This window comes from Talpa occidentalis, unplaced genomic scaffold (assembly GCF_014898055.3).
Source record: "Talpa occidentalis isolate TD23 unplaced genomic scaffold, MPIMG_talOcc4v2.1 talOcc4.4, whole genome shotgun sequence".
In the NCBI taxonomy this organism is placed as follows: Eukaryota; Metazoa; Chordata; class Mammalia; order Eulipotyphla; family Talpidae; genus Talpa; species Talpa occidentalis.
This window is the reverse complement of record NW_023604295.1, coordinates 100,094,755-100,112,202: the sequence shown is the minus strand read 5'-3', so window position 1 is coordinate 100,112,202 and position 17,448 is coordinate 100,094,755. Positions and strand designations below refer to the sequence as shown.

The 17,448-nt window shown below is 38.7% G+C and overlaps 1 protein-coding gene across 1 annotated transcript in view; it reads left to right on the top strand.

Moving 5' to 3' along the window:
- Positions 1-408: 408 nt before the first annotated feature.
- IL20RB (interleukin 20 receptor subunit beta) overlaps positions 409-17,448 on the top strand; it is a 34,066-nt gene continuing 17,026 nt past the window's right edge. The window contains exons 1-2 of the mRNA XM_037526669.1: positions 409-447; positions 7,905-7,986. Coding sequence (XP_037382566.1) covers positions 409-447; positions 7,905-7,986 — 121 coding nt within the window. The remainder of the gene's footprint in view (positions 448-7,904; positions 7,987-17,448) is intronic.

Sequence of the window (17,448 nt, the reverse complement as noted above, 5' to 3'; positions counted from 1 at the left end):
AAAAAAAAAAAAAAAAAGAAAAAAGAAAACATCTCTATGGCTAGCTAATAGGAAAACTAGTATTTCCTATTTCCAGCCAGGTGCATTCTGTTTCATGACACATTGCTTTCTGTGTACTTGTTTTTAGACTGAGAGAGTAAGTAGTCCTGGCAGGAGCATTGTTACAGAAATTCTCTTCCATATCTGAGGAGATACTTAGCCATCTCTACAAATAATGTCTCCAAAATCTTTCAGAAGTTTGTATAAGCCCAATAGTGAAAATCTATTGCTCCTGTATCTGTCATTTGATCATATATCCTTAAAGTTTAGGCAAATGTGTATTTTCATGCTTATACATCTAACATATGCTTTTATACACACACACATCATATGTATACATAGCAACACAAGCACCTGGCACTATTAAAGATGGTGTTCACAGACATATCACTAAGCAAGATTAGAAGGGTAAGTGCAATCTGTTGCCACTGCTTGAAGAATCAAAAGGCCTCGGAGGTGAGCAAATTGGTTTTTTAGATTAAGATCATCCTTATGAATCAATGATAGGTAAATTATGTCCAACTTTAATGCTCTAATTCTCTCTAAACCAGAAAGAAGTAGGGCCACCACTCATTGAGCTTTAGGGGAAAAGGCACTTCTTCCCTCCAGGCAAACCCAGCCTTATCCCTTGTTAAGAAGTTTGAATTTCATTTCCTGCACCCCTCCCATCTCAGCCTGGTACCCTTCTCAGGGTACAGCCAAACAGGAATACTGCTCAACATACAGTGCTTAAAAGTAATTGTTAACCTTTAAAAATTGGGGGATTTCACCTAAAATTCAAAATTCCGGTTTCTTGTAGGAAAAGAACTTGGCAATACTGGAGTTAAATTGCCGCAAATGGTACAAAAAGAACAAAACAACAACTAAAAAAGTTTCCCCAACCTTTATCCCCCTAATTCTTATCTCTAAATGCACTTACTGTAGCATAGGGAGCTTTTGATCTGGATCTGGAACCTTTTTTTTTTTTTTTTTAAATAAATTTTTTTCCCAAAGATTGATTGATTTATTTATACAAGCACTGGGTACAGTTAGAAGCGCGGGAGGGTGAGAGAATTGAGCAGAGCAGGCAGGAGGACCGAAGTACACTGCTGAGGGGAGCAGCGGGCGGCAGGAGAGGCCTGCGTGCCATGTGCGACCCTCCTCCGGTGGCCGGGGAGCAGCCGGGGATCAAATTGGCACCGCAGAGGCTGCGGGCAGCTTGGCAACCCAGCGCTCAACCGCTGCGCCACCGGGGAGGCCTTGATCTGGAAACTTCTTGGAAATACTTCAGATTCAATTCCTAATCAATAATGAATGTAGTATTACAGCATGCTTTAACTTTTCCATTTTAATATACCACAAAATGGGGCGGGAGGTTTCCTTTATAATCTTATATAGCCCTTTGTTTCCAAGTGGCTTCACAACTGTAGTCATGTCTTAAAGAACATTTGATACAGGATAGATGACCTCCTCATTTTCTAAACAATGCAATAGACTTTTAAAAATGCCTCATGATTGCTTCTGAGGAAAACCATTATTTGGTTCTATTGCAAGGCAAGGTAGGAATCTCCTGATAAGCTGGTTCTTTTGGTCTAGCAGGTTTATGTGACTCAACTCTTTTCTTCTAAACATTTACAGACCAGCATACTGTGCATACTCCACACCTTAATTTTTTGCTGTTACCTGACCTAAACTGACTGCAGAACCAAAATACATTTTCTAGTTTTCTAACAAGATGTTTGCTGAGACTTGTTTTAATAATTAGAACCTAAATTGGACTTGGTGGGGTTTTGAAGAGCAAGAGGAGTTTCATTGGTCACATTCGCAAAGGTGATTCTTTTAAACCAAAGTGTCTTTAAGAATTTATTTGCTGGCCAGAACAATTTCATGATCTCAGATATTTCAGAGTTGGCTTAATGCCTGCAATAGCTTACCTACTGGATTGGCTGATCTTTAAATTTCCTCTCAACTTATACTTTCTAAGCTATTTTTCAAGCTTGAGAGAAAGCTGGTCTCAGTATATTGGAGTAATGTTGAAAATTTAGAGCTACAAAAGACCAAAAACAGTACTCAGTTTCCTTTTTCCATTTTTTATTGTACCTCATGGAATGACATGCAGGAAAAGACTTTTGAAATACACACCCAAGATATTAATTGTTCTAAATAAATCTTGGCTCAGATAATTCATTTCTTAAACTATGGAGAAAATTTGCAAATAGCCTCAGGTCAATTCCTGAATAAATGGAAGTGTATTTTTAAGGTAAACACTGAATGGTTATTAGATTGATATTTTGGGTCCCCGTTGTAGGAAATTAGTAACCCCTGAATAAGCATGTCATTTCTAGGAGCAAGTAATACCAAACTTTCACTTCCAGACTAGAAGAGGATATTACTGAAAGTGAATATTGATTTCATCAGAGTATACTATAATTAGTGTCAAAAGTTTTTTAACTCATCTATGTATGATTGTGTCAATGTTTAAGTAGCTTTTGGAAATATTTATCTGTCATCCAAGCTACTCCTTAAGATATTTGCTCAGTGCCAGATTATTCTATCTAGAAATTTAATATTGAAGGAAATGGTCAAAGCTGTCCAAAAGATGTTGTAAGACATGTCTAGTGATGTAATAATGGAGAAGTGCTCTGAATAAAAAATAGAGCAGAGGGCTGGAGAGAATGGGTATGTTAATTTATATGGGATGATATATTGTATGTTTTACTTAATAGAATCACATATGATTAGGATTAAACCAGTGGCTGAAAATACAGCAACCAAGCTCATTTGAAAAATTATGTTAAGATCTGAATTATTACAAGAGCTTTGTTTCTGATTTTCAAATTTTAAAATAAAATGCCATTTTACTTAAATATGGGACTTTTAACCACAAAGGGCTAGCCTTTTTTTTTTTAAGAGGAATTGTTGGAGAATGTCACAGAAAAAAATCAGCTATAGCTTCACAAAGACAATATTATAGACTTAAGGATTTTTTTTTTTTTAGACTTAAGGATTTTAATGGATCATACCCTAAGGAAAGAATTGAAGTTAAGGGAGATTAAATCCCTGAAGTTCTGCCAAACAGTTGGTGGCCAAACAATAAACTAGGAAGGAATTGAAAAACTAAGTATGTTCAGAGGAGGTGAAAAGGGATGCATGAACTCTGAAAACTACGGTTTAAAGTTGTGTGGAAATGACTCAGTGGGAGAAAGAAATATCTAAGACAAGGGGAATACAATGTAGAAATACTCTGTTGCTTCCAGAGAAATAAAAAATCTGCATAAGTTCAGGGCAGGGGCTTCTTGACTTGGATTTATGCCCAGGTATAGCTAACTATCAAGGATTGGTGAACAACTTCTTCCCCCACAGCATAACTAAATGAGTCTTGTTCTTTCTCCCATCTTGGCTTTTCATTTTTAGCCTCAGTTTATAAACCCTATTTCCATCCCTGGGGTCATCCTCCAAGTTGGAATGCTGAATTCTGAATGAAATTTTTTTTTTAATTTTTTAAAAAAGATTTACTTATGCATACAAGAACTGGGGTACAGGCCAGAGGTGTGGGAGGTGAGAGGATTCACCAGATGCAGAGCGAGGTTATCCGAACAGCTAGATACACAAGTACACTGCTGAGGGGGAGCAGCAGGTCAGTCAGGAGCCATCTGCTGTGCCATGTGGATTGCACAGGGGATCAAACTCGTGCTGCAGAGGCTGCGGACAGCTTCACAGCACTGCGCTTAACCCCTTGTGCCACCAGGGAGGGCCCTGAATGAATCTCTCTTACCTAAATCTAAGTGGATACATCTTTGGAATTCCATATTGAGGTCTGTTTATTCTCTAAATCTTTGCTAATCTGTGTCAGTCACTCCTCTGTGCCCCATCAGACAGCCTTTTGTGCTAACTGGAAGGCAGTAAAGTTAGTGAAAAGACTTAAGGGTTAGGGAGTCCTAGGTTGGAATTTTTATCTCTACCCCTGACTAGCTCTGTGAAGTACGTTAAATCAGTTTCTCTAAACCCCATATTCCTCATCTGAAACTGGGAAATCAAGTCTTTCTTTGCATATCTGTTATATAAAATTATGGAAAGCCTTTGGACAGTTTTTGGTGCATAGTGAGATACCCAGTACACTTTGATTTTTATTGTTAGCTTTTAACATGTAGGAACTATAAGGAAAAGTAGATTTTAGGAGAGAGGAATCAGAAAACCAGGCCTGGGAGAGCAAAGGTAAGATTGGGGACAGATGTTGAGAGCAAACTGGATACAAATGCAAAGTCAAGGGAAGCCAGGATCAAACACCAGGGGAAGAGTGAGAGATTATGCATAGACAGCTGATCATTAGAGGTCAGAGCACAGATGAGGTGGTCACATATATATATATATACACACACACACATATATATATATATTCAAAAGAGCAGGGTTATTACAAAAAAGGAAAGGAAAGGATACCTGCACAGACACAAGCAAGCAGGAAAGCTGTGTATCAAGTATTCTTGACCATGGTGTAGTAAAAAGGTAGCCAGATTATGTTTAATGTGCCCTGAGAGTACCATCCTATTTAGTCATCCTAAAAGTCCTATGGATTAGGTACTACTATAATTTACAGATGAAGATATTAAAATAGATTATTTAAAAGACACAACTAGTAAATAGTAGAGTGTAGATGCCAACCCAGAGCCAATGCTTTTAATTATTATCTAGTAGGTAGCTTCACTTTGAAGCCTTTTGTTGCTGATCAGGGCCAAACCGAAAGATGGGCAGCCAACAAAGCCAAAGTAAATAACTCTAATGCAGTTATTAACATTATTAGCAAACAATAAAGCATTTGAAGAACTGCTGTTAACCTCTGTATTCTCTATTATGCAAGGCATTGTAAAGGCTTGTAGAGATGCTTTCTTCCCCTTCACATCACATTTTCCTCATACCTCAAGCTGCACTATCTAGCTTCTGAGTCAAGCTAACCACTGAAACTCCTCTTAATGAGATAACAAATAACCCCTCTGGTGTTGGACTCAGGGGATGCTTTTCAATGATTAATTCAGTGACTCTACATTCTACACTTGGTGATTGATCATCTGTCATTTTCATAATTTCCTTTCAGGGGCATCTCCAACCCATTTTTAATTCCAATTTCTTCCTATTTTTTCTTGTGCTGGTCCTTAAATGTGGATCTTTTCCAAAAGTATATCCACATGTCTTTAATCTACATACTCAAATATTCTCACCTACTTCCTGGTTCCAGCTACCACTGAAATGCTGAAGTTAAGGGAGTGGTTCCATACCCTTGACCACCATAAACTTGAGAGAAAGATCATTAACATATTGAATTACTCCTGCTTACATAAGCATCTAAAATTCAATTGTGTTAAGCTGAACACATGCAACTTGCCTGCTTTATTCCCACTCCACTTTCCTCTTATGTGTTATTTCGGTAGAGGTGCTGCCATCCCCCAGTTATTCAAACCTACAACCTCAAAGTCATGTTTACCTCCTTCCCAATCCTCTCAATGTCTAGGAGCAGTCAGTTCTACTTTCTTCATCTTTTGAATATTTTTTTTTAGTTACTTCTCTCCACAGATCTAGGAAAACCTAGCGGAAGCTAATAAGGGCCACTTAGGTGATCAGCATCACTTCCTCCTGCCTTCCACTGTTTTCTCCACCTTAGTCATTAACTTTTTAAAGTCTAAATGCAGGAAATCATGTGAACAGATTTGAGCTTTTAACCCTTCCTTTGACCTTTATTACTGTCAGGATAAACTGTAAGCTCTTCAACAAGGCATGCAGATTTCTCTGGAATTCTATTGAGCCAGAGAAACCTTGCTCACCTCTTGCACCAAACTTCTGTGTTTTCCTAAACATACCATGCCTTGCTAACTTTTCTCAACCTTTAATTTCAGTCCTGAAGTTACTTCTTCCAGGAAGCAGCCTCTGATATCCGACTGAGTTAAATAATTCTCCTAGTGCCCCTATATTCTTGTGAATATTTCTGTCACTTCATTTTCAATATTGATTTATGATTCCCATGTCTATCTTCTCCACTAGTTGGGAAATTGTTGGTTGAGGGAGGAACTATTCTTCTTTTTTTAACTGAGGTGAGGTCTAACATTGGTTTACAACATTGTATGTGATTGAGAGACATAGGCTTACACCCGCTTAGATGCATGTCCTCACACTACACCCACTACCAAGGCACCCATAGTTCTCCACCATAGTTCGTTATGCTCCCCTCCCTAGTCTATTCCCCATCCCCATCTCGTATCCTCAATTCCACAGTGAGTTTTCCAGGGTTTGTTACTGGTTTGGCTTATCCAATGATGTGTTTTGTTTCTCTATGGTCCACATAAAAGTAAAACCATCTGGTGTTTCTTTCTTCTTCTGCCTTATTTTGCTAAGCATTATTGCCCCCAATGGGTAAGAACGAGTGAATCCCAGGGCCTAACACACAGTAGAGCCTTAGTGACCCTTGCTGAATGAATAAATTTTCCAAGGTTACGTTGCAAATGTAACCCACTTAAACCCCATGCACTCTCAAGCCCATGTTCTTTCTACTAGTGCATTTGTGCACATAGTGTTTGGAGTCCTTAAAAAGCTGTTTAGGGAATCAACCCCTATCATAAGGTCTTTATTCAAATTTTTAAAATCTTTAAAAATTCTTTAATAATACAGTCCCATGATTCAGTAATCAAACAGTATCAAACAGTATAAAAAGATATATAGCACCCAAAACAATTGAAAGCAAATGGTCTGAAAGAGATATTTATATAAGCATGTTCCTAGCAGCATTTATCACCATAGCTAATATGTGGAAACAACCCAAGTGTCCATCAACCGATGAATGAATAAGCAAAATGTGGTATACAATGGAATGTTATTAAGGCTTAAAAAGAAAGGGAATTCTGTAATATGCTACAACTTCGGTGAACCTTGCGGGCATTATGCTAAGTGAAATAAGCCAGTCATAGAAAGTGAGATACTTAGAGTAGTTGAAATCATAACACAGTATAATGGTGGTTACCAGGGACTGGGAGGAGGGGAGAATGGACGTTACCATTTAATGGGTATTTAATTTCAGGGTTGCAAGATGAAGTTAAGATGGATGGATGTTGGTGATGGCTATGCAGTCTGAATGTACATAATACCACTAAACTGGATATTTTTAAATGGTTAAGATGGTAAACTTTATGCTGAGTATTTCACTGCAATAAAAAAAAATTTAAAAGCCCAACATCAACAAAAGATACACCATAAATAGCCTTATTCCAATCTTTCCCTGTTATCTTCTTAGTTCCCACTCCTTCTGTCCCAAGCTAACCAATCTTGTTAGTTTCTGTGTCTCGTTCCAGGTCTTTTGCAAATGCAAGCAATTATGAAGCTACAGATTATTTGTCACATCCTGACCTTTAAAAAAAGGTATTAAGATTTATTAATTTCTCTACGTTTTCTGAAGTCAATATGTATTGGTAAAAAGCCAATTAGTATCCAGCTTGAATGCACTCACAAGATGGAGATATTGAAAAGGATAATTATTTGATGACATTGTAAAATAATCTTGCTCACTGCCATTGGGACCTCTAGGGACATTCAGTGTCCCCCAGGGTAGAGTCTGGTACAAGTATCTTCCTCATGCAGATTCTCAAGCTCTCCAGAATTATATTTTCTCTGGGACTCTCCTAGGCCACTCCCTCTGATGCAACGTCTATGTTGGGCAGAAAGGAGGGTGTTGAACAGCCTTCCCCTTCTGAGCTGTCAGGGGTGACGCCTCTTTCCAGAACAATTCAGGCTTCTCAGTGACTTAGATCTCAGCTCCAACATCTTCATTCTGAAGGAGAATGGACAGAATGCTTCATTCTGGGAAGAAACAGTGTTTCATGTCTTGCTGAACCTGCCCAACACAGACCCTCACAATGGTTCTAGAAGAAATCTCGACAAGTCTTATCATGTGGTTTTTCTACGCCTTGATCCCTTGTTTGCTTGTAGGTAAGTATGAATTAGTCAGTAGTCTGGGACTTGAATATAGATTTTAAAAAGTGTGAACAATACTTTCCCAGGTTTTGGGGCTGAAATATATGCATAGGATATCTTAATGTCTCTTTTAAGAAAGGTTTCTCACCTCCTAAACCTGTATCCCCACATACCATAGAAAAGAAAAAGCCATTCCATTTGAGGGCTCTCTCCTAATGTCTGTAGAACAATCTAGAAAGATAATCCATCAAAATGAATGATTTAAAGACTAGCAGAGTTTCATGCATTTTGTTTTTTATCTCATCTGGTTCTAAAAGTAGCAACATAGCTATCTCATTCTCTTTGTTTATGCCTCTGAGGTGTTAACTGTAAGGACAAGTAAAATAAAGATTCTAACAAAATACACATGAATGAAAAATTTGCAACCTTGATATTGAGTTATGGAAATTGGAGTTCTTTCCTGGTCACTGCAGAAAAGATGGCAATCAAGTATTCCATAGAATTTTAAAAGTATTTGGCTTAGAGCATTTTTTCCTGCCAATAAGATTACGTAATTTTCTCTGCTTCAGTCTTGGCTGCTTGTCATTACATGCTTTATTGTTTCAAAATCGAATTTCCTTAGCCTTTGATGTCTTATTGTGTCAAATGACATTTGAAAGAAATTTCTAATTTTAATAACTCTAAGGTGCTGGGCACTCTGCAGTATTGGTGAAAGTCCTGAATATTTCCTTTTCTTAAACACAGAGTACAAATTATTCTAGTTAGTTTAAATCATGAAGCAGATCACTGCTAAGGCGATTTGCAAATGTTTAGAACTGACTTAAACATCAAATTTGTAGTGTACCTTCACAGCTCCAATTGCTTATCAAATGAATTTCAAATCTGCTATTTGTTTCATGACCTAACACATTCAGACTCTGATTTAATCTGTCACTGCTCCTTGAAAACAAACACAAACCACTCTGGGCTGCTGTTTTCTCAGTTGGCATATTGTACTCACATTTCCTCCTCCTGGTGTTAATTGTTGGAATTTCCCCACCGAAGCCTCATATCCAGTTCTCTTCTCCATCCCAAGCCAATTCCAAATGGGTTGCTCTTCCTACAGACCCTCTCCAGACTTATCTTTCTTTTGACACTTGATCCTATGTATTCTGGCTTGGTGGGTTACTTCTATTTCCTACATTGACCTGAGGGCAGGGTCTGGGCATTCCTCCTAGCGCCACAGCCCCTAGCATAGACTAAGCAATTTGATTAATTGTTTGTTATTTGATTGATTACTTGTTAGAACAAACAAGTTGCCAGGGACACATTCCTTCTAAGCCAAAGGGTTTAGAGTTAAAGGTGATAAGAAAGGACCCAAATAAGGGGACTTGACAGTAGAACCAGTGAGGGCATCATTCCAGGTGGGAAACATAAGAACTTCCTGCCTGGGAAGTTTGCCTAAGGGCTGCCTTTAAGCTGCTTCCTCAAGCAAGATTTTAGGAAACAGGTGTCCTGCATAAACCTCAGGGAGCAAAAAAAGGTCTAATTTATGATAGATAGGGATTAGGGTACAAGAAGTCAGACTAATTTCACTTAGTGAGCTAAGACTTCGTACACTAGTTTTCATTAATCCAGCATTTTTGAGCACCTTCTATGTGCTAGGTTCTGGAGTGGGTTCTTATTAGAAATGAACTAGAGTGTCCTCAGGGAACTTGGAGCGGCTGGATGTACAGTTGTCTTTTGACCTTTGGGGATTTACCGTTCAGACTTTGAACAGTTCTTTAGCCACTATAGGTACAATCTATATCATGGTTCTCAATCTCAAATGCACCTTGGGATCACCTGGGAGCTTTTGAAACTACAAATCCCCAGGATTTCACAGTCAGAGAATCTTATTTAAGTAATCCATGGTACTGTCTGATATTTTAAAACTCCCTGGGTGGGGTTCCTTAGGGAAGTGGTGTATTCCAGGACTGGACAGAATGGAAGTGTTGAGAAGGGATGTAGTCTTTAAAGCAACAAGTATCCCAGAATGGAAAATGGACATTAGTGGGAAAACTGGCAAAATCCAAATAAAGTCTGGAGTTTAGTTAATAGTAATGTACCAATAGTGCCATGTTTTTGAGAAATACATGAGGGTTATGAAAGATATTAGCTTTAGGGAAGGCTGCTGAAGGGCATATAGGAAACTCTGTTTACTGTTTGCATCTTATTGTGTAATTCTAAAATTTAGTAATTCTAAAATTACTCTAAAAATACAAAAAATATATTAATGGTTATTAGAAGTGAATAAGGAAGGAGAGTAGGTAAAAAGGGCAAAAGGGATCAATTGTCTGTGAAGGATAGACTTAGAATTTTAGTGGTGAACTCAATGGTGTATATGCAGATGTTGATTTATAATGATGCATGCCTGAAATTTATATATGCTATAATGTAATGTTACTTCTTTACAAAATTTAAAGGAAAAAAAGTCTATTTATAAAAATAAAATGAAAAAAGAGAGTGAGGGATGGGAATATGTCAAAAGGACACAGGAGCCAATCTGAAAGAGCTCTCAGTGACCAAAGCTGGATCATTTAGGTAAAAAAATAATAAATAGCAATAGTATAAAATAAAAACAAAAAATAAAAAACAGCAAAAGGAAAAAAAATAGTATAAAATAAATATTCATTAGTTCAAACTGACATAAATAATAATTGAATAAATAAATGGTAGAGAAGGAATTGCTTTTTCTCACAGAATTCCAATTAATAGAAAATTGCTATTAGAACATCACAGTAACAATTGTTGCAAATAATATCCATGCTAAAATTAATGATTGAATGTTTTAGGAAAAACAAACAATTGCATAGTGTCAAAGTATTTCTCCTAAGTTATTTGTTAGTTACAAATGGTAAATAGTGCTTTTACTCTTTTTTTTTTTTTTAAAGATTTATGTATTTATTTATTTATTTATACAAGCACTGGGTACAGTCAGAAGCGCAGGAGGGTGAGAGAATTCACCAGAGCCAGAGCGGGGAGCAGAGCAGGCAGAAGGACCGAAGTACACTGCTGAGGGGAGCAGCGGGCGGCAGGAGAGGTCTGTGCTCCATGTGGGACCCTCCTCTGGTGGCCTGGGAGCAGCCGGGGATCGAACCGGTGCTGCAGAGGCTGTGCGCAGCTTGGCAACCCAGCGCTCAACTGCTGCGCCACCGGGGAGGCCCAATAGTGCTTTACTCTTGAGATACTATCTTAACTATGTGATCAAGGTTAACATGGCCAGTAATAAGACATATTAACATCATGTATTTTATGTGAGAACATGCCAAAAATGTATAACCATAATCAAATTATATGAAAACATTAGTCAAGCTCAAACTGAGGAATAATCTATAAAACAACCGACCACTACTTTGCAAAAAATGTCAAGGTTATAAAACACAAAAATATGAACAGGCTAGAAGAGCTTAATATATATGACAAGAAAATGTGGGATCCTGACTTGTTCCTGGAACAAAAAAATAAGGACATTAGGAGAAAGACTGGTGAAATCAAGTAAATATAGAAGCTTAATTAATGATATTGCACCAATATTAATATCTTAGTTTTCCTAAGCGTTCATTACTATGTATATATGGAAAGCAAAGTTAAAAAGTATATGGAAGTTCTATATACTATCTTTGCAACTTTTTAGTAAGTATGAAACTATAGCAAAATAAAATTTAGAAAAAAACACACAACAAAAAAAAGTCACCCAGTGATTCTACCATGCAGAAAAGTTGAAAACCATGGGCATTATGGCCTCTAGACCAGTGATTCTCAAACTCTTGTGTGTATATAATTTACTTGGAGAGCTTATTAAAAATCAGTTTCTGGTTCAATGTGGTGTAGAGTGGAGTTGGAGAGTCTGCATTTCTAATAAACTCCTGGGTAATGTGATGCTGCTGATCCAAAGACCATGTATGAAGAGCTTGAAGTCTTAGCTGAAGCATGAATTTGAAATTTGAGGCTGGGAGGTGGGCACCAGTTACTTGGGTAGTGAGCAATGCCAGCAACCTACTTAACAGCTGTGTTCTAGCTCTGCCTTGTTTGTTTCTTCTGGTCACATAGAAGATAAATATATTGAGTAATTTGTTATATTTGAGGTCAAAATTTTAGGGTACACTGGCAGTTTATAATGCCAATATCCCCTGCAGTGGAAGGCTCATGTGATAGGCAAACTGGTCCCCCAAAGATGTCTGCACTGTAATCCCTGGAAATGTTAATGTGTTGTCTCTAATAGAAAAGAGATTCTCAATCTGTGATTAATGTTATGCGACTTTGAGAGTGGGGGGTTACCCTGTGTAAGGGGCAGGACAGGGCACAAGGCAGGTTTTCTGATCCCATGCAGATCGGGTAAAGGAGGAGTCAGAGTCCTCAGTAGTTTTGCAGGTTTTTTATTTGGGGTTCACCAGGCATATGGCAGGCAGGGGTGCTGGCTGGGGGGCTGGGAGGCTGGCAGGCCTCCCAGCCCCCAGCAAGTCCTCACTCTATCTGGGCTCTCTAGCGTTCGTTCTGCTGCTTCTCGGCTTCGGCTGCGGCTGCTGCTGCTGCTGGTGCTGGTGCTGCTGGCGTCCCCCCGTGACGCCGCCCTTAAAAGCACAGTCTTAGCTCAGCTGAATCCCATCTACCTATGCCCACACCCTATTCCAGGTGCCCACCATCAGGCATGCATTCAGGACAAGGATCCATCATCTATCCTGATGGCGGAAGGGCAGAAAAGCCTGACATTTTCTTTACCCTACACCCTGGATTATCAGGGTGGGCCCAATCTAATCACATGAGTGTTTCAAAGCTGAGAACTTTTCCTGGTTCAGTGAGAGAGATGGGAGGACAGAAGATGAGGCAGGAGAAATTCAGAGGATGAAAGGAAGAGCCATTGTTGAGTCTGAAGGTGGTGAAGGCATGAGGTCATGAGCAAGGTACGTAGGTGGCCACTAGAAGCCGGGGATGGCAATGCAACATATTCTCCCCTAGAGTCTCTAGAAAGAATGCAGTTCTGCCAGCACCTTGATTTTGTCCCATTGGGACTGAGAGTTCTGACCTCTAACTGTAAGAGATTAAATCTGGTCATTTTAAGATGATGAATTTGTGGTAATTACAACAGCAATAGAAAAGTAGAATGGAGACAAAAGAGAAAGAGAGGGGGAGAAGGAAAGGGAGAGAGAGGCCAACATCGTGAAGGCAGCTCTATGCAAAGGATGTTGCTTAACTAGTTTTGCCCACATTGAGCACCAGAATCTTAACAGTCAGGTCATGGTCACCCAACTTAAGTCTTTACTGGAAACACCTCCAAGGAAGTTCTAGCCGGTGGACCTTGTTGAGAGGCCTGAGCGAAACTGCTACAAGGGGGAATTATACAATTCTCTACAGTAATAAAAGCATATTCACACGGAACCAAATGATTATACAGGGGCTTCCAGTTTCTCTCTCTAGTTCTGGTGAGAAGCCTCATCAGGTGTGACTGAGATTTTGCATCCTCTTCATTTGGCCAATATGCCCTTCCTGTCCATTCTTCAGCTTTTTCTGCCTTTCCCCTTGACTATATTTTATATTTGCATTTGTACTTTTACCTCGGGTAGAGTATAAACTAGTTACTTCAGAGACTTAACCTCAACACACACTACTCTGGTGGTGTGATATTTAATTATCACCACTACTCTGGTGGTGATGGTGATATTTGTTATTCATGAGTGCTGTGTGTGTAATTTTTCTTATTTTCCCTTTAATTATGTTCTTAAGACCACAACCAGTTTTTTCTTACAACTCGAGGGGAGTTTTAGATCCTTTGTAGGTGGAAAGAATCATTTTTATCTTGGAGTCTGAGATGACATAGTTCCTATCTAGAGAGTCATTTCCTACTTAGTGTCCCTAAGTAGACCCCATCAAATGGGGCCATGACACTTTCTATGTAACCCCACTAAACATCCCCTGGCATCAATAGTTCATGAGTGTTACTATTTTGCCATCTCATACCCTATATATGTGTGTGTACTACATAAACATGGCAGAACAAAGATGAAATTTGGAATATGCTAACCAAAGAGCGTAACAACACTGGAAATGTTGCCTTAGGATTCAGAAAGGGGCAGCGGTTTTTATTTTAATTTTCTTACTTATTTAAGATTTTATTTATGTTTATGTAGAAGAACTGGGCCGTAAGCCAGATATTGAGGGTGAGAGGATTCACCAGAGAGAGAGTGGGAGGCAAAGCAGGTGGATTTACTGAAATACACTGCTAAGGGGAGTGGCAGGCGAGACAGGAGAGGTCTGCTGAGCCATATGTGGGTTAGCTCCCAGCTGGGGGATGAATTCAGGCTGTAGTGGTGTTAGTGCTGAGATTTAATGCCTAGGCCACCAGGGAGGCCCAGCAGTTTTTATTTCAATACAGAATGAGATAGAATATTTGGGGTATCCTGGAGTTAGATCTTCACAGGTAGGAAGAGAGGGTCACATGTGCAAATTATTACTATTTAAAAGGTGAGACACCTTTCTGCTTTCCTGCCAGCATGCCTCATGAAGAAAGACATAGCCAATAATTCAACCTCCGAGTGTGCTGCTTAAAGTCTTAAATGCTGTTACCTTCAGGTGTCTCACCTAACACAGTTCTCCCTCATGGAGATAATTAACTGGACCTAATTATAGAATTTCATCTTTTTCATCATCCCATCATGATATTTTATATATCCTGTCTTTATATATCCTGTCATCAGATAATTAGAATTAACAGTTCTTTTTTTTTTTAGGTGTGATAATGTTTTAGTCGTACTTTTTTATTGAAATTTTACTGTTCTTTTTCACAGCAAAAGATTTTAATTTTGATGATGTCAATTATAAATATTTTCCCCTATGGATCTTGCTTTTGTTGTTAAGTGTAAGAACTCTCTGGCTAGCCCTGAAGATTTTCTATTTTTTTCCTAAAAGTTTTAGAGTTTTACATTTTATGTTAATTCTTTGATCCACTTACAGTTTTTTTTTTTTTTTTGCCAGCAGATGTCCAATTGTTCTAAAGTTATCTGTTAAAAAGACTTTCCTTGCTCCATTAAAATGCTTTCTGTACATTTGCAAATAATCTCTTGCGCATATTTGTGTGGGTTTATTTTTGGGGTCCCTATCCTATTCAGTTGATCTATGTGTTTCTTCCTTTGCCAATATCACACAATCTTAATTATCCTAAATCTTAAGATTGAGAAATTCCTACCATTTTACTCTTTTTCAAAATTGTTTTAAATCTGATTCCTTTCTTATATAAATTTTAGAAAAAAACTTGTCTATATCCACAAAAAATCCTTACTGGATCTTTGATACGAATTGTGTTAAATTTGTATATAAGTTTGGGACAATAACCATTTAGATATGTTGAATCTATGAACACAGTCTTCCTATCTATGAACACAGTATGTCTCTTCATTTATATAGATCTTCTTTGATATCTTTCTCCAGAATGTGGTACTTTCCCTATGCAAGTCCTAGATATGTTTTGTTAGATTTACAATAAGTATTTTGTTTTTTGTTTCTGTGTGATTGTAACTGGTATTTTTGATTTTAGCATGTAACTGCTCATTGTTAACATGTTGAAATGAAATTAATTTTTGTGTTTTTCTTGTAGCCTGTGAAGTTGTTGAATTCCCATTAGTTTAGGAACTTTTAAAATGTTGTGTTGCCTGCAAACAGGAGGGATTTTATTACTTTCTTTCCAATCTGAATGTCTTTTACTGCTTTAGTTTGCCATATTGAGGTGCTAGAACTTCTAATGCTATGTTGAATAAAAGTGGTGAGAGCAGACAATCTTGCCTTGTTCCTTATTTTAGGGAAAAACATTCAGTTTTTACTATTAAATAAGATACTAGCTATAGATTTTTTTTTTTTAATAGAGGCATGTTTTTCTTTATTTATTTGTTTGCTTGTTTGTTTTGTTTATACATGCACTGGGTACAGTCAGAAGCGCGGGAGGGTGAGAGAATTCACCAGAGCCAGAGCGGGGAGCAGAGTAGGCAGAAGGACCGAAGTACACTGCTGAGGGGAGCAGCGGGCGGCAGGAGAGGTCTGCGCACCATGTGGGACCCTCCTCCGGTGGCCGGGGAGCAGCCGGGGATTGAACCGGCGCTGCAGAGGCCGCGGGCAGCTTCGCAACCCAGCGCTCAACCGCTGCGCCACCGGGGAGGCCCGCTATAGATTTTTTGTAGGTTATTTTTATCAGGTTCAGTAACTCCCTACTGTTTTTTTTTTTTTAAAGATTTACTTATACTTACAAGAACTGGGGTACAGGTCAGAGTTGGAGAGTTGGGGGGGTGAGAGGATTCACCAGAGACAGAGTGGGGAGCAGAACAGGTGGATTGACTGAAATACACTGCTGAGGGGAGCAGCGGGTGAGCCAGGAGAGGTCTGTTGCGCCAAGAGATTATCTCCCTGGCAGGGGATTGAACCCGTGCTGCAGAGGCTGTGGACAGCTTCATAAGTTGCGTCCTAACCCCTTGCACCACCAGGGAGGCCCTCCCTGCTGTTCTTAACCTGAAGAGTTTTTTTTTTAAAAAACTTCATTAATGGGTGTCTGGTTTTGTAAATGCTTTTTCTGTGCCAATTGATATGATCATATGATTTTTCTTCTTTAGCTTGTTGATATGGAGGTTTACATTAATTGATTTTTTTTAATCCACTTGACTGTGGTATGTAATCCTTTTTATGCATGATTGAATTTGGATTACTAATATTGTGTTGAACATTTTGCATTTAGTTGCATGAAATACATTGTTCTGTAGTTTTCTGGTTTTTAAAAATATTTACTACCTTTTCCTAATTTTTATATCAGGATAATGCTGGCCTCATAAAATAAAATTGAAAGCGTTTTTATTCTCTTCCATTGTTTGGAAGAGAGTGTAAAATTGGTGTTACATTTTCTTCAAATATTTAGTAGCCTTCTGTAGTGAAAACATTTTATTTTTAAGAAATTTCTATTTTGAAAGCTTTTAAATGATAACATATATATTTATATTTACACAGCCTTACATTCTCCACATACTTGAGTAGAGAAATATTTTGTAGACTTTACCAAAGGAAGGATGTCAAAGACATCCTCTAATGTCAGCCCTCTGCAGCTGCCCCTTTCCTTTTCATCCCATGGTTGATTGCAAGATTAGGGGTGGGGAGGTCAGGAAGCCCCTCTTGTGGGTACCCCAGGTGTTTCCTCGTAGAGCAGACTATGGGAAGCTGGAGGGTAGGATGGAGGTACATCACTAGGGTCCTACACTAAAGAAGAAGCGGGGGAACCAGTTGCGGTGTCCCCAACAGCCTCACCCCCTCATGGTTGATCCCCTCCAGAGCATGATAACAAACAGCAGGTGCCAATATAGAGACAGGCACAGAGATGAAAAGTCTCAGGGCAAGGGTTTCAGTCCCCCCACACTGTGTGTTGATGTTATCACTGCTACTGTAACAGCAAGAGGAGGCAGGTGTTGCAAATTAAAGGAGGAGCATGTG